At 39.9% G+C, this 25,978-nt stretch overlaps 1 protein-coding gene across 1 annotated transcript; it reads right to left on the bottom strand.

Moving 5' to 3' along the window:
* Window positions 1-1,962: 1,962 nt before the first annotated feature.
* kng1 (kininogen 1) lies at window positions 1,963-23,273 on the bottom strand. Its single transcript, XM_061976334.2, has 9 exons — window positions 23,197-23,273; window positions 22,976-23,062; window positions 11,591-11,737; window positions 11,252-11,368; window positions 7,525-7,600; window positions 5,473-5,642; window positions 5,269-5,379; window positions 5,076-5,174; window positions 1,963-2,597 (listed from the first exon to the last, which is right to left on the bottom strand). Exons 2-9 carry the CDS (start codon window positions 23,039-23,041, stop codon window positions 2,310-2,312), a joined length of 1,074 nt encoding a protein of 357 aa, XP_061832318.2. The 5' UTR covers window positions 23,042-23,062; window positions 23,197-23,273; the 3' UTR covers window positions 1,963-2,309.
* Window positions 23,274-25,978: the final 2,705 nt, after the last annotated feature.

Below are 25,978 nucleotides of genomic sequence, written 5' to 3'. Positions count from 1 at the left end.
TTGCGGGCACAACCGCGGAGTCCGCGGCTTATCCGCGGATCGGGCGGATGAAATTAAAAAAAATTAGATTTTATCCGCGGGTCGGGTCGGGTCGGGCGGTTGAAATAAAAAAAAATTGATTTTAAATAGATTCAGGCGGGTGGCAGTTAAACCAATTGGGAAATATATATACATAGTTAAATGTTGTTACCCACATACGAAAAACGAGCAGGCACCTGCAGCATATGCCACAACAGAAGAAGAAAAAAAAAAGAGATGGACACTTTTACGGAGCGGAGAAGGGACGCCTCGCCGGGGTCCGGGACCGAGGCCCCTTCCCCCGAGAGGGCCCCACCGGGAGCCGTAGCTGAGGCGATCCGCGAGAAGGGCCCGACGCACGTCCAGGGTCACCACCGCGCCCACCGCACCGACACCCCGCCTCGTCCGCCTTCGCCGCGGCCGGTGTCACGCGCAGCAGGTAAGCAGCTTACCTGCCCGCCACCCCCGTGGCCGGGGGCTCGTAACAGGGGTCACTCCGCGCGCTGCTCCGCCCGCGCAGCTTACCTGCCCGCCACCCCTGTTGCCGGGGGCGCGTAACAGGGGTCACTCCGCGCGCAGTGCGCTCACGAAAGGGGTGGGGCTCTCCCTGGTTGATATAGACAGCAGGACGGTGGCCATGGAAGTCGGAACCCGCTAAGGAGTGTGTAACAACCCACCTGCCGAATCAATTAGCCCTGAAAATGGATGGCGCTGGAGCGTCGGGCCCATACCCGGCCGTCGCCGGCAGCGAGACGCGCTTGGAGGTGCGCTCAGCGCGGCTCCCATATGATTGCGCACTGGTGTGCGTCTGGGTCGTGACAGCGTGGCACGCGAATGTCTGTGCTGCATTGGATCAGTCTCCTTTCTTTAACAGGCAAAAGCTTTATAACCTCACTAATGCCTTGCATCGTCTATATTAGATATATAACAACGGGCGGGTACGGGCGGGTGCGGTTCTGATCAAATGTTACATCGGGTGGATGGCGGATGGTTGACGACTTTCTGATGCGGTTGCGGATGAAATAATTGCCTATCCGCGCATCTCTAGTGGATATCCTGCGACACTCAAAGCAGATGCTGACATCAACTCCAAAACTGGACAGATCAGCTTTCAGGAAAAGAGAGCGGATGAGGGTATGTCTACAGAATATATTAATTGATGAAAACTTTATTCATTACTCGCGATTTTACGTAAATTATTATACATAAACTGTGTTTACCAATAATTTAGCTTAAAAACATTTATTTTTTTCAATCATTCAAGTACATTCGGGTAGTCTTGTGTAATGCAGTATTTTGTGTCTATTTAGGTATGGAGTGCTGAAATCGTGGAAAAAATATATGTTGAAATGGGCTGTCTGCACTCTCAAAGTGCATGTTGTTGCCAAATGTATTTCATATGCTGTAAACCTAGTTCATAGTTGTTAGTTTCCTTTAATGCCAAACAAACACATACCAATCGTCGGTTAGAAGGCGATCGCCGAATTCGTCCTGGCTTTCTCCCGTGTCGCTGGCTGTCGTGTCGTTTTCCTCGGTTTCGCTTGCATACGGTTCAAACCGATATGGCTCAATAGCTTCAGTTTCTTCTTCAATTTCGTTTTCGCTACCTGCCTCCACACTACAACCATCCGTTTCAATACATGCGTAATCTGTTGAATCGCTTAAGCCGCTGAAATCCGAGTCTGAATCCGAGCTAATGTCGCTATAATTTTCTGTTCTATCCGCCATGTTTGTTTGTGTTGGCATCACTATGTGACGTCACAGGAAAATGGACGGGTGTATATAACGATGGTTAAAATCAGGCACTTTGAAGCTTTTTTTAGGGATATCGCGTTATGGGTAAAATTTTGAAAAATAAAATAAGCCACTCGGAACTGATTTTTAATGGTTTTAACCCTTCTGAAATTGTGATAATGTTCCCCTTTAAAATGGATTTTCCACAGGTGGCTGAGATACATTTTTAATTCCATGAGAAACACACACACAAAAATAATAATGTACCTGTTGGGGTGGACTATGCAGTCAAACAATAACTTCTACTGAGAAATACAGCATTCCATATATTCTACAGAGCAAAAGTATATTACATTTCTCGTTTGAATTAGTTCAAATATTAGTTTCACTCCTAATAGAAGTCAACCCCTCTCTTGATTTTGTATAATTTCCAGTCATTTAGTGACATTACAAGACATATTGTAATTGATAGTTTTGCATTACACTCATCAAATATTACAATATTCTGTAGAATGTGATGGAAGGGATTATTTCCTATGATAGGCCCGAAGAAGCTTTCATGCCAACAAGTCTTCATCGAGGAGAGGCCTGTTTGTGGGAGGTGGTGGTGGGGCCGCCATGGTGGGAGCTACAGGCTGGACCGGGTGGAACTTTTTCCAGGGCTTGGATGGACAGTGGAAGGGGTTGTCGTTTTCAGCTTCGGCGGCTCCGGCAGTGGGAGAAGCTGTCGCATCCTCTTCAGATGATTCCTCCTTGCCCGATGCCACCGGGGGGGGAGGTGTGACCACCGTGGCATCCCTAAACGGAGTCCAGCCAGCGGGAAGGCGCCTGCTGAACGACCCAGCCTTCAACAAATAGGTAAGTCATTAGAGGTTTTATTTTACCACATCACATCTTCTTTTTAAAAGGTTTGGTTTCCAGTGGAAAAACATTATACAGAAATATACATTTCTCATATTCATCGTTATATTTAGGAAATGTTTATTTGACTTTTCACAAGTTTCACAATTTCATTGAGCATTTATACATTTTATTTCCTGGTTACCAAAGTGGCACTAATTTGGTGAAATGCTCCTTATATGCTGTTTGTGAGTCGGCTATTTAATTAAAATGTACTTGTAATGTGAATTAGGGGCATACGGATAAAACATCTTCACTTCCGATACAATACCAATATTAGAGGCTTAAGTACCGGCCTATACCAATATTAATCTGATACAATATCAGCATAATCATAGTACTGAACATACTTTTGTAGTGTGGGATGTTCGAAAAGGTTTGATTAAATAAAATTACTCGGGAGAACTATGGTAGGTATGAAAAGAAACTAACCAAGGTATGACAGACTTATAGTGCCGTGGAGGGAAAATGTTGTTTTGGCAGGAAATTGCATGATGTGTACTAGAGATGTGCGGATAGGCAATTATTTCATCCTCAACCGCATCACAGAAGTCGTCAACCATCCGCCATCCACCCGAACTAACATTTAATCAAAACCGCACCCGCCCGTTGTTATATATCTAATATAGACGATGCAAGGCATTAGTGAGGTTATAAAGCTTTTGCCTGTTAAAGAAAGGAGACTGATCCAATGCAGCAGAGACATTCAATGCGTGCCACGCTGTCACGGCCCAGGCGCACACCAGTGCGCAATCATCTGGGAGCCGCGCTGAGCGCACCTCCAAGCGCGCTCGCGCCACTCAAACTGCTGCAGGCAGCTGCGTTCTATCTTGTTTTAACATCCTGTGGCACTCTTCTGGGATCACGGCGGACGAAACTGCTCATGCTCAGGGTGTTTGTGGAGGTTCGGGGTTTTGCACAAGTGTGATGCACCATGTTAGATGTCCCGGTTTTGTGACTGTCGTAGACATAAACAGCGTCGCAGCTCTTGCAAATCACGTAGCCAGCATTACTATCATCCTGATTTACAACCTCATAAAAACGAGTCCACGCTGAACTTTTCTGGCCTTTTTTTCCCCTGGTCTTTAGTATTCCCTTTTTTAGTTTGTCGCGTACCACGTTTTTTTTTCTTCTTCTATTGTGGCGTGCTGCAGGTGCCTGATGATAAATAATTGCCTGTTTCAAAGAGTGCTGCTCGTTTTTCGTATGTGGGTAACAACATTTAACTATGTATATATATTTCCCAATTGGTTTAACTGCCACCCGCCTGAATCTATTTAAAATCTAATTTTTTTTTATTTCAACCGCCCGACCCGACCCGCGGATAAAATCTAATTTTTTTTAATTTCAACCGCCCGACCCGCGGATAATCCGCGGTTGTGTCCGCAAACCGCGCATCTCTAATGTGTACACGTTTGTTACTGGATACTTTCGAATAGGCTTCTACCTTGGACAGTATGTGTAACTAATATGCAACTGCAATTATTTGATACTTATTTATATCGACAAATGCCACGTCTGAGACTATGATTTTGTTTAATTAGGACACTTGTAATGCGGACGCTGTATCGATCCGTTGTGGTGAAGAAGGAGCTGAGCCGGAAGGCAAAGCTCTCAATTTACCGGTCGATCTACGTTCCCATCCTCACCTATGGTCATGAGCTTTGGGTTATGACCGAAAGGACAAGATCACGGGTACAAGCGGCCGAAATGAGTGGGGCTCTCCCTTAGGGTGAGAAGCTCTGCCATCCGGGGGGAGCTCAAAGTAAAGCCGCTGCTCCTCCACATCGAGAGGAGCCAGATGAGGTGGTTCGGGCATCTGGTCAGGATGCCACCCGAACGCCTCCCTAGGGAGGTGTTTAGGGCACGTCCCACCGGTAGGAGGCCGCGGGGAAGACCCAGGACACGTTGGGAAGACTATGTCTCCCGGCTGGCCTGGGAACGCCTCGGGGTCCCACAGGAAGAGCTGGACGAAGTGGCTGGGGAGAGGGAAGTCTGGGCTTCCCTGCTTAAGCTGCTGCCCCCGCGACCCGACCTCGGATAAGCGGAAGAAGATGGATGGATGGAGGTGGCATCCTATGACAGTTCCACGCTGGAAATCACTGAGAGCGGCCCATTCTTTCACAAATGTTTGTAGAAACAGTCTCCATGCCTAAGTGCTTGATTTGATACACCGGGCCAAGTGATTAGGACACCTGATTCTCATCATTTGGATGGGGTGGCCAAATACTTTTGGCAATATAGTGTATGTCTAGCTTGTGTGTTGTTAGCTCCTTTTATCCATGTTTGCCTTTTCTAAATGACTTGACTCAAATACAATACATGCTAATTGGAGGACAGTTAGATTTTAACTGGCTGTCCAGCTTTGCTCAAGTAAACACGCAAGCATCGGACTTTGAAATAATGTTGTTATAGTTTCCTACCTGAATAAACAGGCCACCTTTCTCACATTTTATGTGGACTTGTGGGGCTTCGAATCTCCACGGTGCTACGTCCACTGTGGAATTACAGTTGATGAACTCCTGAGTGCGTGAAAACACAACCAGAGTTGGCAGGTGACAAACCCACATTGCAAGTGTTACACTACAGAAGAGATGACAACGTTGTTGTGTTTACAATTTCCTCCTCGTCATGCACACAGAGGTCACTGAGCTCGCTGTGTTCCGCCTTGGCACAGGTGGTCTTCCTCATATCGAATCTCAGTTTGAATCTGAAACCCGCCACCACCTTAAGGCCCACACACAGATTAGAAGGAGAAAGACCCAGGTTTTAAGCGTGTGATATTTCTTGCTCTGTACGTCAAAGATGAACATGGTCTACCTGTCTGGTGGCGCTTTCCACGTTGTTGAGATTGAACAGGTGTGTAGAGTTGGAGATGGCGTTGTACTTAACGATGGAGACGGATAGAGGAACCTTAAGGTCCTCAGCGTTCTCATCGATTGGCATCGCGCATCCCAGACAGGGAGCTCTCTCTGGGAGGATGTAGTCATCTTGCCAAAGATTGTGAAAAAGAAGAACTTGGTTGGGTTCAGTTCCAATCAGTAAGAGGCAAGGCTGGTTTAGTTATAGAGCACAATTAATGCACATCGCAATTCAACGTCCTTTACATACAATTACAAGTATAGGCAAAAATAACAATTTAAAATGATCAATCAATCAATGTTTATTTATATAGCCCTAAATCACGAGTGTCTCAAAGGGCTGCACAAGCCACAACGACATCCTCGGTTCGGATCCCCCCCAGGGCGACCGGAGCAATGGATGTCGAGTGGATCTAGCATAAAATTATGAGAGTCCAGTCCATAGTGGATCTAACATAATAGTGAGAGTCCAGTCCATAGTGGATCTAACATAATAGTGAGAGTCCAGTCCATAGTGGATCTAACATAATAGTGTGAGTGCAGTCCATAGTGGATCTAACATAATAGTGAGAGTCCAGTCCATAGTGGATCTAACATAATAGTGAGAGTCCAGTCCATAGTGGATCTAACATAATAGTGAGAGTCCAGTCCATAGTGGATCTAACATAGTAGTATGAGAGTTCAGTCCATAGTGGATCTAACATAATAGTGTGAGAGTTCAGTCCATAGTGGATCTAACATAATAGTGAGAGTCCAGTCCATAGTGGATCTAACATAATATTATGAGAGTCCGGTCCATAGTGGATCTAACATAATAGTGTGAGAGTCCAGTCCATAGTGGATTTAACATAATAGTGAGAGTCCAGTCCATAGTGGATCTAACATAATATTATGAGAGCCCAGTCCGTAGTGGATCTAACATAATAGTGAGAGTCCAGTCCATAGTGGATCTAACATAATAGTGAGAGTCCAGTCCATAGTGGATCTAACATAAAAATGTGAATGTCCAGTCCATAGTTGATCTAGTATAATAGTGTGAGAGTCCAGTCCATAGTGGATCTAACATAATAGTGTGAGAGTCCCGTCCATAGTGGATCTAACATAATAGTGAGAGTCCAGTCCATAGTGGATCTAACATAATATTATGAGAGCCCAGTCCATAGTGGATCTAACTTAATATTATGAGAGTCCAGTCCATAGTGGATCTAACATAATAGTGAGAGTCCAGTCCATAGTGGATCTAACATAATATTATGATAGTCCAGTTCATAGTGGATCTAACATAATAAGAGTCCAGTCCATAGTGGATCTAACATAATGAGAGCCCAGTCCATAGTGGATCTAACATAATAGTGTGAGAGTCCAGTCCATAGTGGATCTAACATAATAGTGTGATATTATGTTAGATCCACTATGGACTGGACTCTCACACTATTATGTTAGATCCACTATGGACTGGACTCTCACTACTATTATGTTAGATCCACTATGGACTGGACTCTCACACTATTATGTTAGATCCACTATGGACTGGACTCTCACACTATTATGTTAGATCCACTATGGACTGGACTCTCACTATTATGTTAGATCCACTATGGACTGGACTCTCACACTATTATGTTAGATCCACTATGGACTGGACTCTCACACTATTATGTTAGATCCACTATGGACTGGACTCTCACTATTATGTTAGATCCACTATGCACTGGACGCTCAATATTATGCTAGATCCACTCGACGTCCGCTGGTTGCCCAGGGGGGCAATGGGGGTCCCCACATCTGCGGTCCCCTCCAAGGTTTCTCATTGTCATCCCATTGGGTTGAGATTTTTCTTGCCCTGATGTGGGCTCTGAACAGAGGATGTCGTTGTGGCTTGTGCAGCCCTTTGAGACACTCGTGATTTAGGGCTATATAAGTAAACATTGATTGATTGATAGATACTTTTGCATTTGAATATTTTGTCCTGTTCTTCTTATCGTTAAAATAACGAAACACGTTGACTCACCTAACCGGCAGTGCACACGCTCAGTATCTGTGTCGGCCTCTGTCATGTGGACTGTAGCGTTGCATGAGAGGAGATTCTAGGAAACATCAGGATATTTGTTTGGGAGCAGACTGGGACAATGATTTACTGATGCCTAATGCACACAATACACAGTCTTAAAAGGAGAAGTCCACTGGTTTAGAGTGGCAAAGGCCTACAGTAGATGTGTGTGTTGAAGTTAAAGAACATGGCTATTTATCTTCCCTTTGGGAGGCTTTATCAAGCCTCTAAGAATATTATGCATTTGAGAATTTGGGAAGGAAAAGTAGAAGATCTAAATGTTTTGAGCTTAATAGCAAGTAGGGTTGCAAAATTCCGGGAATATTCAAAGTTGGAAACTTTCCATGGGAATAAACATTGAATGCAACATGCTAGATCTTGCAGCATGATTATTTGCTAAAACAACCTGATTTCATGCAAATTCAGTAGAATTTCAACCCTGCACTGTGCATTCCTCCATCACATGCCCAGATAATTCCCAGCATGCTACACACTACAGCAGGGCTATTGAGGCCACACTAGTATTTGAGCCCAAGGACTTCATCCAGTCAGGTAAGTGTTGATGATATTACTGGGGTAAATATATTTGATCTATGGTATTTAAGTGTAATTGCTTGTTACTTTATGACTGTAGACTACTCCAGCAGACTTCCACTCAAGCTAGCTAGCTGTTCCTGTACTTGTTAAATGATTTTGGGGCCAATATCTCTAACTAGCTAGGTTTATGTACCACCACAGTCTCATAATGAACCGAAAATATTTCTCCGTTAGCCGTGATGCTAATTTTCTCTTTCATTCATGCTAACGTTAGCGATCCGAATTTACCTTTATCGTGATCTGTAAAGTTCAACTAGCAAATACTAAATCAAAAGGTGTAGTTTCCTCTGCCTTCTGTTCTGCGAGCCATTCTGTTGTCATACAAGAATGTAGGCATACTTGCCAACCTTGAGACCTCCGATTTCGGGAAGTGTGGGCGTGGTTAAGAGGGGAGGAGTATATTTACAGCTAGAATTCACCAAGTCAAGTATTTCATATATATATATATATATGTATATATGTATATATATATATATATATATATATATATATATATATATATATATATATATATATATATATATATATATATGTATATATAAGAAATACTTGACTTTCAGTTAATTCTAGCTATACATACAGGTAAAAGCCAGTAAATTAGAATATTTTGAAAAACTTGATTTATTTCAGTAATTGCATTCAAAAGGTGTAACTTGTACATTATATTTATTCATTGCACACAGACTGATGCATTCAAATGTTTATTTCATTTAATTTTGATGATTTGAAGTGGCAACAAATGAAATTCCAAAATTCCGTGTGTCACAAAATTAGAATATTACTTGAGGCTAATACAAAAAAGGGATTTTTAGAAATGTTGGCCAAGTGAAAAGTATGAAAATGAAAAATATGAGCATGTACAATACTCAATACTTGGTTGGAGCTCCTTTTGCCTCAATTACTGCGTTAATGCGGCGTGGCATGGAGTCGATGAGTTTCTGGCACTGCTCAGGTGTTATGAGAGCCCAGGTTGCTCTGATAGTGGCCTTCAACTCTTCTGCGTTTTTGGGTCTGGCATTCTGCATCTTCCTTTTCACAATACCCCACAGATTTTCTATGGGGCTAAGGTCAGGGGAGTTGGCGGGCCAATTTAGAACAGAAATACCATGGTCCGTAAACCAGGCACGGGTAGATTTTGCGCTGTGTGCAGGCGCCAAGTCCTGTTGGAACTTGAAATCTCCATCTCCATAGAGCAGGTCAGCAGCAGGAAGCATGAAGTGCTCTAAAACTTGCTGGTAGACGGCTGCGTTGACCCTGGATCTCAGGAAACAGAGTGGACCGACACCAGCAGATGACATGGCACCCCAAACCATCACCCAACCATGCAAATTTTGCATTTCCTTTGGAAATCGAGGTCCCAGAGTCTGGAGGAAGACAGGAGAGGCACAGGATCCACGTTGCCTGAAGTCTAGTGTAAAGTTTCCACCATCAGTGATGGTTTGGGGTGCCATGTCATCTGCTGGTGTCGGTCCACTCTGTTTCCTGAGATCCAGGGTCAACGCAGCCGTCTACCAGCAAGTTTTAGAGCACTTCATGCTTCCTGCTGCTGACCTGCTCTATGGAGATGGAGATTTCAAGTTCCAACAGGACTTGGCGCCTGCACACAGCGCAAAATCTACCCGTGCCTGGTTTACGGACCATGGTATTTCTGTTCTAAATTGGCCCGCCAACTCCCCTGACCTTAGCCCCATAGAAAATCTGTGGGGTATTGTGAAAAGGAAGATGCAGAATGCCAGACCCAAAAACGCAGAAGAGTTGAAGGCCACTATCAGAGCAACCTGGGCTCTCATAACACCTGAGCAGTGCCAGAAACTCATCGACTCCATGCCACGCCGCATTAACGCAGTAATTGAGGCAAAAGGAGCTCCAACCAAGTATTGAGTATTGTACATGCTCATATTTTTCATTTTCATACTTTTCAGTTGGCCAACATTTCTAAAAATCCCTTTTTTGTATTAGCCTTAAGTAATATTCTAATTTTGTGACACACGGAATTTTGGATTTTCATTTGTTGCCACATCAAATCATCAAAATTAAATGAAATAAACATTTGAATGCATCAGTCTGTGTGCAATGAATAAATATAATGTACAAGTTACACCTTTTGAATGCAATTACTGAAATAAATCAAGTTTTTCAAAATATTCTAATTTACTGGCTTTTACCTGTATATATTTTATTATATATATATATAGATACTTGAATTTCAGTGTTCATTTACTTACACAAATACTTGTTGAGTTAAGAGTTGAATTGTCCATCCTTGTTCTATTCTCTGTCACTATTTTTCTAACCATGCTGAACACCCTCTCTGATGATGCATTGCTGTGTGGCACGCAACAAAAGTGCTTTCATCAAATGCACTAGATGGCAGTATTGTCCTGTTTAAGAGTGTCACAACATTGCTGTTTACGGCAGACGAACTGCTTTACGGTAGACGAAAACGTGACTGCTGTTGTTGTTGTGTGTTGTTAACGCGCTGGGAGGACGTTAATGAAACTGCCCAACAATAAACCCACATAAGAAACCAAGAACTCGCCCTCCATCATTCTACAGTTATAACGTGATTGGGCAGGCACGCCGTTTATATTGTGGGAAAGCGGAGTCCGCCTGAATTTCGGGAGATTTTCGGGAGATAATTTGTGCCGGGAGGTTTTCAGGACAGGGGCTGAATTTCGGGAGTCTCCCGGAAAATCCGGGAGGGTTGGCAAGTATGAATGTAGGTTATAGTTTGATTTAGCATGCTGATTGACTGTTCATTTATTCATCTAGCTTATTTCTATTAATTTGTCCATCAGTCAAATATTTTTAAAGACTACTCCAATTGTTTAGCTGACTATTTATATCTGTGTGTGGCATTGTATTAGTCTTTTACAAGCTTCTCATCTTATTCTACAGAATAAGATGAACAGTGTCCAACTTTGAATAATCAAAAAAATTGTCACAATTTCCAAACTTCACGTGGTAAATTTCCGGAAATTTACCGGAAACTTTTCACCCCTTTGTAACCCTATAGCAAGCAATGATTTTTTTTAAAGTCGCTTTGCAGCCAACAGTGGCGGAATTACAGAATGAGAAATGTCTTTCATACGTTGCGTTCATGTGGCAAATAGTTGCAGTCTGTCCAAGGTTTGGGACTTCCTGCCACGCAGTCACTCCTCCTGCTAGTGAACTGCAGCGCGTAGACGTTGTCTGAACCATTCTCCGACTGAGGGGAGACACAAACGTTTATATGTATGAGCATGTTATTTATTGTACACTCGTTTTTGCTACTCCCTTATACTGATTATTGTCATGCCTGGTGACTATCATTACCATTTTCTTGGTTACATTTTTCAACTCTTCAGAGTATTCCCAAAGTGAAGCCTAGCTTTTGTCTATTTTCCAAAAATACGATGCAGGAATGACATTGTCTCTGAAGCTGCTTTACCTTGCTGGCCGTTAGTATCTGATAGAGGGCCAACTTGTATCCAGTGTTCAACCTTTCATTGAACTCTTGCAGAGCGCTGCTCACGGCCTTCTCAACAGAAGGGTCGTCGCAAAAGATGTGAACGCCGGATTGGAGGTCCACTGCGTCCTTCAAAAAAGACAAAAAAAAACAGGACTTTCATGGAAATATTACTTGGGGAATTGGAAAGAATACTGATTTTTGACAAAGCATAAAACTCACTGAAGAGACAGTCAAGTATTACAGTTTATTGATTTTTTTACTTGTGACTTGGATCTATCGTATTACCGTTGCGATGCGTGGGTTCATTTATTATTTGTGCAAGACCACAGCTATCAATTATAGTCTGGAGCGCCACGCACGGAGGGTTTGATGGGGTATTCATATGGATATTAAAATCCCCCATTATAATTATATTGTCAGCGTGCGTCACTCTGAAAATTCACTGATAAAGTCCGAATGGGGCTCAGGGGGGCGGTAGATAACAGCCAGGTTGAGAGGCAGCGGTGCGACAGACCTCGTAGTAAGCACCTCAAATGATTTATACATTTTTGACAAAGCATAAAACTCACTGATGATACAGTCGAGTATTACAGCCCAGTTTATCTATTTGTTTTACCGTATTTTTCGGACTATAAGTCGCAGTTTTTTTCATAGTTTGGCCGGGGGTGCGACTTATGTGTGAAATTATTAACACATTACCGTAAAATATCAAATAATATCATTTAGCTCATTCACGTAAGAGACTAGACGTATAAGATTTCATGGGATTTAGCGATTAGGAGTGACGGATTGTTTGGTAAACGTATAGCATGTTCTATATGTTATAGTTATTTGAATGACTCTTACCATAATATGTTACGTTAACATACCAGTTGGTTATTGACCACAGCTATCAATTATAGTCTGGAGCGCCACACACGGAGGGTCTGATGGGGTATTCATATAGTTATTAAAATCCCCCATTATAATTATATTGTCAGCGTGCGTCACTCTGAAAATTCACTGATAAAGTCCGAATGGGGCTCAGGGGGGCAGTAGATAACAGCCAGGTTGAGAGGCAGCGGTGCGACAGACCTCGTAGTAAGCACCTCAAATGATTTATACATTTTTGACAAAGCATAAAACTCACTGACGATACAGTCGAGTATTACAGCCCAGTTTATCTATTTGTTTTACCGTATTTTTCGGACTATAAGTCGCAGTTTTTTTCATAGTTTGGCGGGGGTGCGACTTATGTGTGAAATTATTAACACATTACCGTAAAATATCAAATAATATCATTTAGCTCATTCACGTAAGAGACTAGACGTATAAGATTTCATGGGATTTAGCAATTAGGAGTGACGGATTGTTTGGTAAACGTATAGCATGTTCTATATGTTATAGTTATTTGAATGACTCTTACCATAATATGTTACGTTAACATACCAGTTGGTTATTGACCACAGCTATCAATTATAGTCTGGAGCGCCACACACGGAGGGTCTGATGGGGTATTCATATGGATATTAAAATCCCCCATTATAATTATATTGTCAGCGTGCGTCACTCTGAAAATTCACTGATAAAGTCCGAATGGGGCTCAGGGGGGCGGTAGATAACAGCCAGGTTGAGAGGCAGCGGTGCGACAGACCTCGTAGTAAGCACCTCAAATGATTTATACATTTTTGACAAAGCATAAAACTCACTGATGATACAGTCGAGTATTACAGCCCAGTTTATCTATTTGTTTTACCGTATTTTTCGGACTATAAGTCGCAGTTTTTTTCATAGTTTGGCCGGGGGTGCGACTTATGTGTGAAATCATTAACACATTACCGTAAAATATCAAATAATATCATTTAGCTCATTCACGTAAGAGACTAGACGTATAAGATTTCATGGGATTTAGCGATTAGGAGTGACGGATTGTTTGGTAAACGTATAGCATGTTCTATATGTTATAGTTATTTGAATGACTCTTACCATAATATGTTACGTTAACATACCAGTTGGTTATTGACCACAGCTATCAATTATAGTCTGGAGCGCCACACACGGAGGGTCTGATGGGGTATTCATATAGTTATTAAAATCCCCCATTATAATTATATTGTCAGCGTGCGTCACTCTGAAAATTCACTGATAAAGTCCGAATGGGGCTCAGGGGGGCAGTAGATAACAGCCAGGTTGAGAGGCAGCGGTGCGACAGACCTCGTAGTAAGCACCTCAAATGATTTATACATTTTTGACAAAGCATAAAACTCACTGACGATACAGTCGAGTATTACAGCCCAGTTTATCTATTTGTTTTACCGTATTTTTCGGACTATAAGTCGCAGTTTTTTTCATAGTTTGGCCGGGGGTGCGACTTATGTGTGAAATTATTAACACATTACTGTAAAATATCAAATAATATTATTGATCTCATTCACGTAAGAGACTAGACGTATAAGATTTCATGGGATTTAGCGATAAGGAGTGACAGATTGTTTGGTAAACGTATAGCATGTTCTATATGTTATAGTTATTTGAATGACTCTTACCCAGAGGTGGGTAGTAACGCGCTACATTTACTCCGTTACATCTACTTGAGTAACTTTTGGTATAAATTGTACTTCTAAGAGTAGTTTTAATGCAACTTACTTTTACTTTTACTTGAGTATATTTATAGAGAAGAAACGCTACTTTTACTCCGCTACTTTTATCTACATTCAGCTCGCTACTCGCTACTAATTTTTATCGATCTGTTAATGCACGCTTTGTTTGTTTTGGTCTGTCAGACAGACCTTCAAAGTGCCTGCGTTACTGGTGACGTTTCACTCCGTTCCACCAATAAAATGCAGTCACTGGTGACGTTGGACCAATCAAACAGAGCCAGGCGGTCACATGACCTGACTTAAACAAGTTGAAACTTATTGGGGTGTTACCATTTAGTGGTCAATTGTACGGAATATGTATTGTACTGTGCAATCTACTAATAAAAGTTTCAATCAATCAATCAAAAGTGTGAAGGAAAAAAGACACGTTTTTATTTCAACCGTACATCCCGTCAAAAGCCTAAAGACTGACTGCACAGTTCCTGTCTTCACAATAAAAGTGCCGCTCCATCGCGCCTGCACTTACAAAATAAGAGTCTCCGAAAGCCAGCGCAAACAAGCTAGCAAGCTACGGAATTTGCCGCCAATGTATTTCTTGTAAAGTGTGTGAAAACGAATATGGAAGCTGGACAAATAAAAAGCCAAAAACCAACCACTTTCATGTGGTATTAGACAGAAAGGAGGAACTTTTCTTCTCCTCCATTTGAAAACGTGGACGCTATCAGCACTACTGTCTGATTCCAATCAATGCAAGTCATCAGAATCAGGTAATACACCAACTTATATTCTTGTCTTCATGAAAGAAAGGAATCTATATGTGTTAAACATGCATGTATATTCATTAAAACACCTTTAACATGTAAACAAAAACGGCAAACTAAATAAATATAAATTGTATATATCAATTTATGTGTATATAAATATATATATATATATATATATATATATATATATATATATATATATATATATATATACATATATATATATATATATACATATATATATATATATATACTTATATATATATATATATATATATATATATATATATATATATATATATATATATATATGTATATATATATATACATACATATATATATATATATATATATATATATATATATATGATATGTGTGTGTATGTTACTCATCAGTTACTCAGTACTTGAGTAGTTTTTTCACAACATACTTTTTACTTTTACTCAAGTAAATATTTGGGTGACTACTCCTTACTTTTACTTGAGTAATAAATCTCTAAAGTAACAGTACTCTTACTTGAGTACAATTTCTGGCTACTCTACCCATCTACTCTTACCATAATATGTTACGTTAACATACCAGTTGGTTATTTATGCCTCATATAACGTACACTTATCCAGCCTGTTGTTCACTATTCTTGATTTATTTTAAATTGCCTTTCAAATGTCTATTCTTGGTGTTGGCTTTTATCAAATACATTTCCCCAAAAAATGCGACTTATACTCCAGTGCGACTTATATATGTTTTTTTCCTTCTTTATTGTGCATTTTCGGCAGGTGCGACTTATACTCCGAAAAATACGGTACTTGTGACTTGGCCCTAGTGTGTGAATGTTGTCTATCAGTGTTAGCCCTGCGATGAGGTGGCGACTTGTCCAGGGTGTACGCCGCCTTCCGCCCGAATGCAGCTGAGATTGGCTTAATGTTTTTAACCACTCTAACATCACACACAGTTTGAACTAACACCGTGTTTGAATATAAGAAAATAAAGCACTATATTTCAATCAAGTGATTCTTTGAGAATAAATACCCTAGAGCAGGGGTGCTCACACTTTTTCTGCAGGCGAGCTACTTTTCAATTGATCAAGTCGTGGGGATCTACCTCAGTCATATATATCATTTATATTTACTTATTTATGAAATATATGTTTTTGTTAAGTTAAAGGTGTTTAATGATAATGCAAGCATGTTTAACACATATAGTTAATATTGTTAATAAATTAAAGGTGTTTAATGATAATACAAGAATGTTTAATACATATAGTTAATATTGTTAATAAATTAAAGGTGTTTAATGATAATACAAGTATGTTTAATACATATAGTTAATATTGTTAACAAGTTAAAGGTGTTTAAAGATAATGCAAGCATGTTTAATACATATAGTTAATATTGTTAACAAGTTAAAGGTGTTTAATGATAATACAAGCATGTTTAACACATATAGTTAATATTGTTAATAAGTTAAAGGTGTTTAAAGATAATGCAGGCATGTTTAACACATAGTTAATATTGTTAACAAGTTAAGGTGTTTAAAGATAATACAAGCATGTTTAACACATATAGTTAATATTGTTAATAAGTTAAAGGTGTTTAAAGATAATACAAGTATGTTTAATACATATACTTAATATTGTTAACAAGTTAAAGGTGTTTAAAGATAATGCAAGCATGTTTAATACATATAATTAATATTGTTAACAAGTTAAAGGTGTTTAATGATAATACAAGCATGTTTAACACATATAGTTAATATTGTTAATAAGTTAAAGGTGTTTAAAGATAATGCAGGCATGTTTAACACAGTTAATATTGTTAACAAGTTAAGGTGTTTAAAGATAATACAAGCATGTTTAACACATATAGTTAATATTGTTAACAAGTTAAGGTGTTTAAAGATAATACAAGCATGTTTAACACATATAGTTAATATTGTTAATAAGTTAAAAGTGTTTAAAGATAATACAAGCATGTTTAACACATATAGATTCCTTTCTTTCATGAAGACAAGAATATAAGTTGGTGTATTACCTGATTCTGATGACTTGCATTGATTGGAATCAGACAGTGGTGCTAAAAACGTCCGCATTTTTGAATGGAGGAGAAAAAAAGTCCTCCTTTCTGTCCAATACCACATGAAAGTGGTTGGTTTTTGGCATCTTATTTGTCCAGCTTCCGTACTCCTTTGTATACGCTTTACAAGAAATACATTGTCGGCAAACTCCGTAGCTTGCTAGCTTGTGCACGCCAACTTTCTGAGACTCGTTTTGTTAGCGCAACTGTGCAGTCGGTCTTTGGAGTTTTGACGACAGGTACGGCGCCAGAGTCTGTTGAAATAAAGTGTTTCTCGCCTTCCAGTCGGTAATTTGAATGAGCTGGCAGCAGCCAGCGTCATCTCAGAAGAATGTCAGTCAAGTGACGAAAGTGACGTCATAGTGAAGATTTATGATCGCTCATTTTTCGGACTATTTTTTTTAATGCCTGGCTGGTGATCGACTGACACACCCTCCGAGATCGACCGGTAGCTCGCGATCGACGTAATGAGCACCCCTGCCCTAGCGTATGTACCCAGTGGCGGTTCAAGTGTAAACGGCACAGGGTGAAAGAATTCTTGCCAATTTAACCAAACCCCTCCAAAATATGCGCAATCTCCCAACTTTGTTCAATCCCCACAACTTTCCAGCACATTTTGTCCAATCATTGTTATTTTGCCCAGTCTAATTGATTTAAAGGCGCACACCAACTATCTAACCAATTAAAATATGTCCCCGCATCACACTTACGTCCTATATTCCTTGTTTACATCGACACAGATGTCCATTTGTGGTGATAATCTCTCATTGTCTCAGTTCACGTGAGCGCTCTTCTGACACAAATACATTTGCCCCCCGCCCCTATGGTTGGGGTTCCCCTTTGAGAAAGACAATTGCTAATGTGGGCCATATCAAAATCCACCACTGATCCAATCACTTTAAAATTGAACTCTGTACTAAAAGGACAGGCAACAAATAATTGTGAAAATCATGAGTTAACCATTCCATATGGTTGAAGCTCGGAGGCAAAGTTTGTTAAATCGCCTTAATTACGGTTCGATTTTTTGGCTGAAAACCGACATTTACTGGAATTTACCTCAATTTAAATCCAACTTGCCGAAATACTGTTTGTTAACTGCAGCGATAGTCACAACACCCTACTCTCCGACAGTTGCAGTTTGGGTCGTGGCTAGTGTGGGTTAGTATGTAAATACAACCAGTGACGTGCGGTGAGGTGGATGGCTGATTTTACAGTCAGATTTCCAAACATATGAACCCTAAAGAGTATCTTATTCACCATTTGATTGGCAGCAGTTAACGGGTTATGTTTAAAAGCTCATACCAGCATTCTTCCCTGCTTGGCACTCAGCATCAAGGGTTGGAATTGGGGGTTAAATCACCAAAAATTATTCCCGGGCGCTGCTGCCCACTGCTCCCCTCACCTCCCAGGGGGTGAACAAGGGGATGGGTCAAATGCAGAGAATAATTTCGCCACACCTAGTGTGTGTGTGACAATCATTGCTACTTTAACTAAACTTTAACTTTACACATACAAACTGTAACGCACAAAAAAGCATATTTAATAAAAATAACGTCATTATGGTCTTACCTTTACTTATAAATGAAGTCCATGCGCCCCTCCTTCTGAACAATAACTTGTTTATAGAAGTCTTCCTTATCTTTCTTCAGTTTTAAAAGTCTCGATGGAGATCTTCCTTTAATTATTACATACCTGCCAACTACTCCGGTTTTCCCGTAATTAGTACGGTTTTCATCAACCTATTCCGGGTTACGGTTGCAGTGATAAAAAATACGGTTTTTCATTAATTAAAAAAAATAAAAATGTTTTAAGTTTTATTCACGAAATCGCGTAACAACAATGACAATCGACACTGCTTCCCGTAACTTCCTATCGAGCCATTCCGAATGCCATGCGCGAGGCTATTTATAGCACCGCTGCCAAAGCACGAGGCACCAGTTGCCATTGTTTCCAAACAGAGCGAACGATCATGGAATCAGCCGGAGAAAAATCGCAAACGAGTCTTAAACCGAAAAGAAAACTGCAGTCATTCCGTGAAGAATATTCAAAAGCCTATCCGGGAATAATTATCCGTTCCAAAAAGGGTGAAAACTACGCGAATTGCACCTTGTGCAGACAAGATTTTTCGATCGGACACGGAGGAATTAGCGATGTAAAAGACCACGTTGGGACAAAAAAAACACAAGTCTAATGCCGTTGCTAGCGATACAAGTGGAAAACTTTCAACGTTTTTCGTCGCCCAAACAGATTCTTTGGATGTGATAAATGCCGAAGTTTTATTTACGGAGGCAATAATTGAGCATGGACTTCCAATCGCACTGGCTGATCACATTGGACAGTTATTTCGGAAAATGTTTCCCGACTCGAAAATCGCCAAAAAATATCGATGTGGTCGAACCAAAACATCAAACATTATTCAGCGTCTTGGAACGGAATCCTCAAAAAGTATCGCCGATGTCATGAAGACGGAACCATTTAGCATGTCGACTGACGGCAGCACCGATTATGACGATGTGAAACTGTACCCCATTTGTGTTCGATATTTCGATGACGACATTGGAAAAGTATTGTCAGGATAACTGGCATTAACTGTCAAAATAATTTCAAACTATTGAAGTTAGCTTACAGAATAAACATGTCAATCAACCCATATGATTTTTGCTGTAATATTTTTGTTTTGAAAAGTCACTGTGACTGATAGAAAAGTGATGGTTTTAGCAACATTTTAACCTGTCTGAATGCTAATAATCATTTTGCGTCGGGGGCATTCGCCCCCCTAGACCCCCCACCAGGACTTTGTCCTGGACCTACCGTGGCCTGCGGTCCCTGGACCCTGGCTACTAGGTTTTTCTGATTTCAAAATTTGGCAGGTATGTTATTACCTCCTGCTTCGATTGAAAGTCCAGTTTAGAAAACTGTTTTATTTTAGATATGTAATCCTCCATGTTAAAAGTCCAGGCGAGAGGAAAAAATAAACGATCGCTGCTTGTTGTCACTTCTTCTGCAGCCGAGTAGTCGCATGAATGATCTCTGGGATCACTAGCGCCCTCCACCACCAGGAGGCGGGATTACTCCGAGCCTCAGCCAGTGCGTCTTCGCAGCAGTTTTATGATTGCTCAGCACAAGAAATACGTTACACACATACAGTTGTTGACAAAATGCATTGTACATTATATACCTCAGCTAACTAAAATATGGAAATGTATAATATAATTCATATAGCAATACGGTCTCACTGCACAGCAGGCCAGCAGTTAGCCGAGTCGTTGCGCAATCCATGGTGAGGCACAACTGGCTGGTGCCTCACCGCAAGTCTCTTCTCAGTATTTGAACGGCAAATGTGAAAATTCAGCGATTTTGAATAAAAATAATCTAAAACTGGTGAAGTTAAATGGAAAATAACGTTATAGTATAATCACTGGATACATATCACAATTAAATTTTTTTTTTTCTTTTTACATTTTTTTTCTTTCCATGATGAGGCCCCCGCCTCACCTGCCTCCCCTGACTGCACGTCACTGAATACAACCTATAGTTATTTCATTTAGTTTATTAAGGATCCCCATTAGTCGACACCGCAGTGGAGACTATTCTTCCTGGGGGGGGGGACCAGTCAACAAAACATCACACAATCACACAACAAAAGATTACAATGCAGTACAACATGATCAATAATGAAATGTTGTAATACAAAAATAGCAACAACAAAAAAAAAATACTTTGAGTTTACATAATAATGTTCATACCAAAGATAAAAAGAGCAATATAAAAATAGATGTATATTTTTGCAAGAATAACACAAAAAAACAATGACCTATAACGGGTCGGGAACCTTTTTGGCTGAGAGAGCCATGTAAGCCAAATAGTTTAAAATATATTTCCGTGAGAGCCATATGATATTTTTTAACACTGAATACAACTAAATGTGTGCATTTTTAAGTAAGACCAACATTTTTAGAGTATAATAAGTCTCTTATTCGTTTGAATAACATTGTTATTCTGAAGCTAACCATTACTTCTTACCATTAATGCGACTTCCTGAACAGGTGCAGTAGAAAACGGATGGATGCTATTAAAATGCATGAGAATGTTTTATATTTTGAACGTTATTTTTAAGCGAAATTATTCATTACTTATCATGTTAAGCAATGTCAGCTAAGATTGATCTGAGAGCCAGATGCAGTCATCAAAAGAGCCACATCTGGCTCGAGAGCCATAGGTTCCCTACCCCTATAATGTACACATTAGTGTACCAAAGACAAACAATAAGTGACAAAAAAGTACCATCCATCCATTGTCTACTGCTTGTCCCATAATCAATAAAATAGTTAATAATCAATAAAACCAGGTACAATCTAGAACAGGGGTGCTCATTACGTCGATCGCGAGCTACCGGTCGATCTCGGAGGGTGTGTCAGTCGATCACCAGCCAGGCATTAAAAAAATAGTCCTAAAAATGAGCGATCATAAATCTTCACTACGACGTCACTTTCGTCACTTGATTGACATTCACGGCACCCGAGGGTCTTCTGAGATGACGCTGGCTGCTGCCAGCTCATTAAAATTACCGACTGGAAGGCGAGAAACACTTTATTTCAACAGACTCTGGCGCCGTACCTGTCGTCAAAACTCCAAAGACCGACTGCACAGTTGCACAGTTGCGCTAACAAAATATAAGTCTCTGAAAGCTGGCGTGCACAAGCTAGCAAGCTACAGAGTTTGCCGACAATGTATTTCTTGTAAAGTGTATACAAAGGAGTACGGAAGCTGGACAAATAAGATGCCAAAAACCAACCACTTTCATGTGGTATTGGACAGAAAGGAGGACTTTTTTTCTCCTCCATTCGAAAATGCGGTCGTTATCAGCACCACTGTCTGATTCCAATCAATGCAAGTCATCAGAATCTTGTAATACACCAACTTATATTCTTGTCTTCATGAAAGAAAGGAATCTATATGTGTTAAACATGCTTATATTATCTTTAAACACCTTTAACTTGTTAACAATATTAACTATATGTGTTAAACATGCTTGTATTATCTTTAAACACCTTTAACTTTTTAACAATATTAACTATATGTGTTAAACATGCTTGTATTATCTTTAAACACCTTTAACTTGTTAACAATATTAACTATATGTGTTAAACATGCTTGTATTATCTTTAAACACCTTTAACTTGTTAACAATATTAACCATATGTGTTAAACATGCTTGTATTATCTTTAAACACCTTTAGGTTGTTAACAATATTAACTGTGTTAAACATGTTTGTATTATCATTGAACACCTTTAACTTGTTAACAATATTAACTACATGTGTTAAACATGCTTGCATTATCTTTAACCACCTTTAACTTGTTAACAATATTAATTATATGTATTAAACATACTTGTATTATCATTAAAAACCTTTAATTTTTTAACAATATTAACTATATGTGTTAAACATGCTTGCAATATCATTAAACACCTTTAAGTTGTTAACAAAAACATATATTTCATAAATAAGTAAATATACATTATATATATGAATGAGGTAGATCCCCACGACTTGATCAATTGAAAAGTAGCTCGCCTGCAGAAAAAGTGTGAGCACCCCTGATCTAGAATAATCTCTTTCCGCAGTACTTCTTCTCTTAGTCTATTCTTAAAACCCACTCTGCTGGTGATTGATACCAGATATTGTAGAATCCATTCCAGTAAGTGATTGCCCGATACATAACAGTCTTTTTCAAAACTTAGGGCTAGCCTAGTACCATAGTTGTGACTGTCACTAGCAAGCAACAGCTGAGAATACAGATAAGCAGGTTTATGGTATGTATAGATTAGAATCAAACTACAAGCTAGTCTTTCACCAAATGTTTTTTTTATACAATCAATATTAGTACTATCAGGGCCCCAAAAAATCGGATTAAAACTGACTATCATGTCGATGATTTTCTTACCTGGCCAAGAACAAGACTTAGCAGAGCCAGCAGACCTAACCCCCACATACCTACTCCAGTCCTCATTGTATTTGGTTGTGGTCAGCTCTGAAAGCAAAGATGAGGCAAAAGTCACACAGATACATACACACACTGACCAACAATTTCAGCATCCCTTGTATCAACACACACAACCCTGTTTGTCCCCAAGAAACTAATAGCCCTTAGAAAAATGATCTTACAGTTCACGAGTTGATCCGATTGCACTTGACTCCTCTTCAGGCTGGAATGGATGACTGAATGAAGTATTCCTGTAAAATGTAGGCGGAAATTCTGAGAAGGATGATGACACTGCATGATCAACACACGGGACAGGAGGGCAGTTAGGACACACACACACACACACACACATTTTCTGGCTTAAAGGAGAGTAAATGTTTGCTTGTTTGTCTGACCTGTTCAGTCACAGTCCGTCAGGGTGAAGTAGCTTAAAATGAGTTGCACTAACTTCCATTATCATGGACTTTATAGGAGTTAGTGTGCATGTCTGCACTAAAACACACACTGCAGACCCTTCATTTACAATATAGTTATAAGTATTATCACTTGTCTGGCAAATCCTTTGCTCACTAAGTGTTTTAGGGGCTCTATTTACATGTGTGTTTTGTGTGTTTAGGAGGTACTTTGTCCCTGACAACCTTTGCCCTCTATCGCTGATATTTTTACTGTTTTACTATTTTTCTAAACTACTGCACTGCAAAAAGTCAGTGTTCAAAAACAATTAAAAAAAATAAAAAATAAAATAGGGGTATTTTATTTGAACTAAGCAAAAGTATCTGCCAATAGAACAAGAAAATGTGGATTGTCAAGACTTTCCAAAACAAGTAAAATTAAAGCTGCAAGCAGCGATGGACGGGACAGACTTTGACGGCACATAAAATCCAAACCGGAGCAGTAATTAAAACTCTTTGGTCAACTTTTAATCAGAAGGGTTCAATCTCTCTCCTGTGCTAGTTTGAAGCCGACACGACAAAACGCGCTCAGAGGATATAATGTTTGAAAAAGGTGACCGGTTTTTACAAAACTTTTGTTTTGAAGGGGGAATTACAAACTTCCTGTTGATTTTTGCTGGGGGTTGGCAATATATGAAATGTAGGTCTAAGTGAGACCTACATAGAGGTTTTTGTTTTATGTCTCTAAGACATTCCTACTGGAAGTTACAGGCAGTTTTGTCTTGAGTTTTCCTCCTAGGAGCAGTTGTGTCTGTTTTCTTCCTTGGGGGCGCTAGAGCGCAATTTTGAGTTTTGGAGTTGTTGTTTTTTATTAAATCGCAATTTTTGCCAGTCCTGATGTGTGTGTCCAGTTTGGTGAGTTTTGAAGCATGTTAAGGGGGTCAAATTACAGCTCAAAGAGGCAAAAGTGAAATTTTGTTTTGAAGGGGGAATTGCCAACTTCCTGTTGATTTTTGCTGAAGGATGTCAATGTATGAAATCTAGGTCTAAGTCAGGCCTACATAGAGGTTTTTGTTTTATGTCTCTACGACATTCCTACCGGAACTAACAAGCAGTTTTGTCTGTGTTTTTTCCTAGGGGGCGCTAGAGCGCAATTTTGAGTTTTGCGGTTGGATTTTTTATTAGATCGCAATTTTTGCCAGTCCTGATGTGTGTGTCCAGTTTGGTGAGTTTTGAAGCATGTTAAGGGGGTCAAATTACAGCTCAAAGAGGCAAAAGTGACTGTTTTTACAAAAAATTTGTTTTGAAGGGGGAATTGCCAACTTCCTGTTGATTTTTGCTGAAGGATGTCAATTTATGAAATGTAGGTCTAAGTCAGGCCTACATAGAGGTTTTTGTTTCATGTCTCTACGACATTCCTACCGGAACTAACAAGCAGTTTTGTCTGTGTTTTTCCCGAGGGGGCGCTAGAGCGCAATTTTTATTTTTTATTTTTTATTTTTTATTTTTTATTAGATGGCAATTTTCGCTAGTCCTGATGTGTGTGTCAAATATGGTGAGTTTTGAAGCATGTTAAGGGGGTCAAATTACAGCTCAAAGAGGCGAAAGTGACTGTTTTTACAAACATTTTGTTTTGAAGGGGGAATTACCAACTTCCTGTTGATTTTTGCTGAAGGATGTCAATGTATGAAATCTAGGTCTAAGTCAGGCCTACATAGAGGTTTTTGTTTCATGTCTCTACGACATTCCTACCGGAACTAACAAGCAGTTTTGTCTGTGTTTTTTCCTAGGGGGCGCTTGAGCGCAATTTTGAGTTTTGGGGTTGGGTTTTTTATTAGATCGCAATTTTCGCCAGTCCTTATGTGTGTGTCCAGTTTGGTGAGTTTTGAAGCATGTTAAGGGGGTCAAATTACAGCTCAAAGAGGCAAAAGTGACTGTTTTTACAAAAATGTTGTTTTGAAGGGGGAATTGCCAACTTCCTGTTGATTTTTGCTGAAGGATGTCAATGTATGAAATCTAGGTCTAAGTCAGGCCTACATAGAGGTTTTTGTTTCATGTCTCTACGACATTCCTACCGGAACTAACAAGCAGTTTTGTCTGTGTTTTTTCCGAGGGGGCGCTAGAGCGCAATTTTGAGTTTTTTTATTTTATTTATTTTTTTATTAGATGGCAATTTTCGCCAGTCCTGATGTGTGTGTCAAATATGGTGAGTTTTGAAGCATGTTAAGGGGGTCAAATTACAGCTCAAAGAGGCAAAAGTGACTGTTTTTACAAACATTTTGTTTTGAAGGGGGAATTACCAACTTCCTGTTGATTTTTGCTGAAGGATGTCAATGTATGAAATCTAGGTCTAAGTCAGGCCTACATAGAGGTTTTTGTTTTATGTCTCTACGACATTCCTACCGGAACTAACAAGCAGTTTTGTCTGTGTTTTTTCCTAGGGGGCGCTAGAGCGCAATTTTGAGTTTTGGGGTTGGGTTTTTTATTAGATCGCAATTTTTGCCAGTCCTGATGTGTGTGTCCAGTTTGGTGAGTTTTGAAGCATGTTAAGGGGGTCAAATTACAGCTCAAA

Source organism: Nerophis lumbriciformis, linkage group LG14 (assembly GCF_033978685.3).
Source record: "Nerophis lumbriciformis linkage group LG14, RoL_Nlum_v2.1, whole genome shotgun sequence".
Classification (NCBI taxonomy): Eukaryota; Metazoa; Chordata; class Actinopteri; order Syngnathiformes; family Syngnathidae; genus Nerophis; species Nerophis lumbriciformis.
The sequence above is the reverse complement of the archived record's forward strand: the minus strand, read 5'-3'. Positions and strand labels throughout refer to the sequence as shown.

Excerpts from the sequence above, each read along its gene's own strand:
- kng1 (XM_061976334.2), bottom strand. The coding sequence starts at position 23,041 with ATGAGGACTGGAGTAGGTATGTGGGGGTTAGGTCTGCTGGCTCTGCTA. Across the intron at positions 11,738-22,975 it reads TAAGTCTTGTTCTTGGCCAG|GACGCAGTGGACCTCCAATC; the intron begins GTAAGAAAATCA and ends TCTTTTTTGAAG. Across the intron at positions 5,175-5,268 it reads TGCATGACGAGGAGGAAATT|GAGTTCATCAACTGTAATTC; the intron begins GTAAACACAACA and ends TCACGCACTCAG.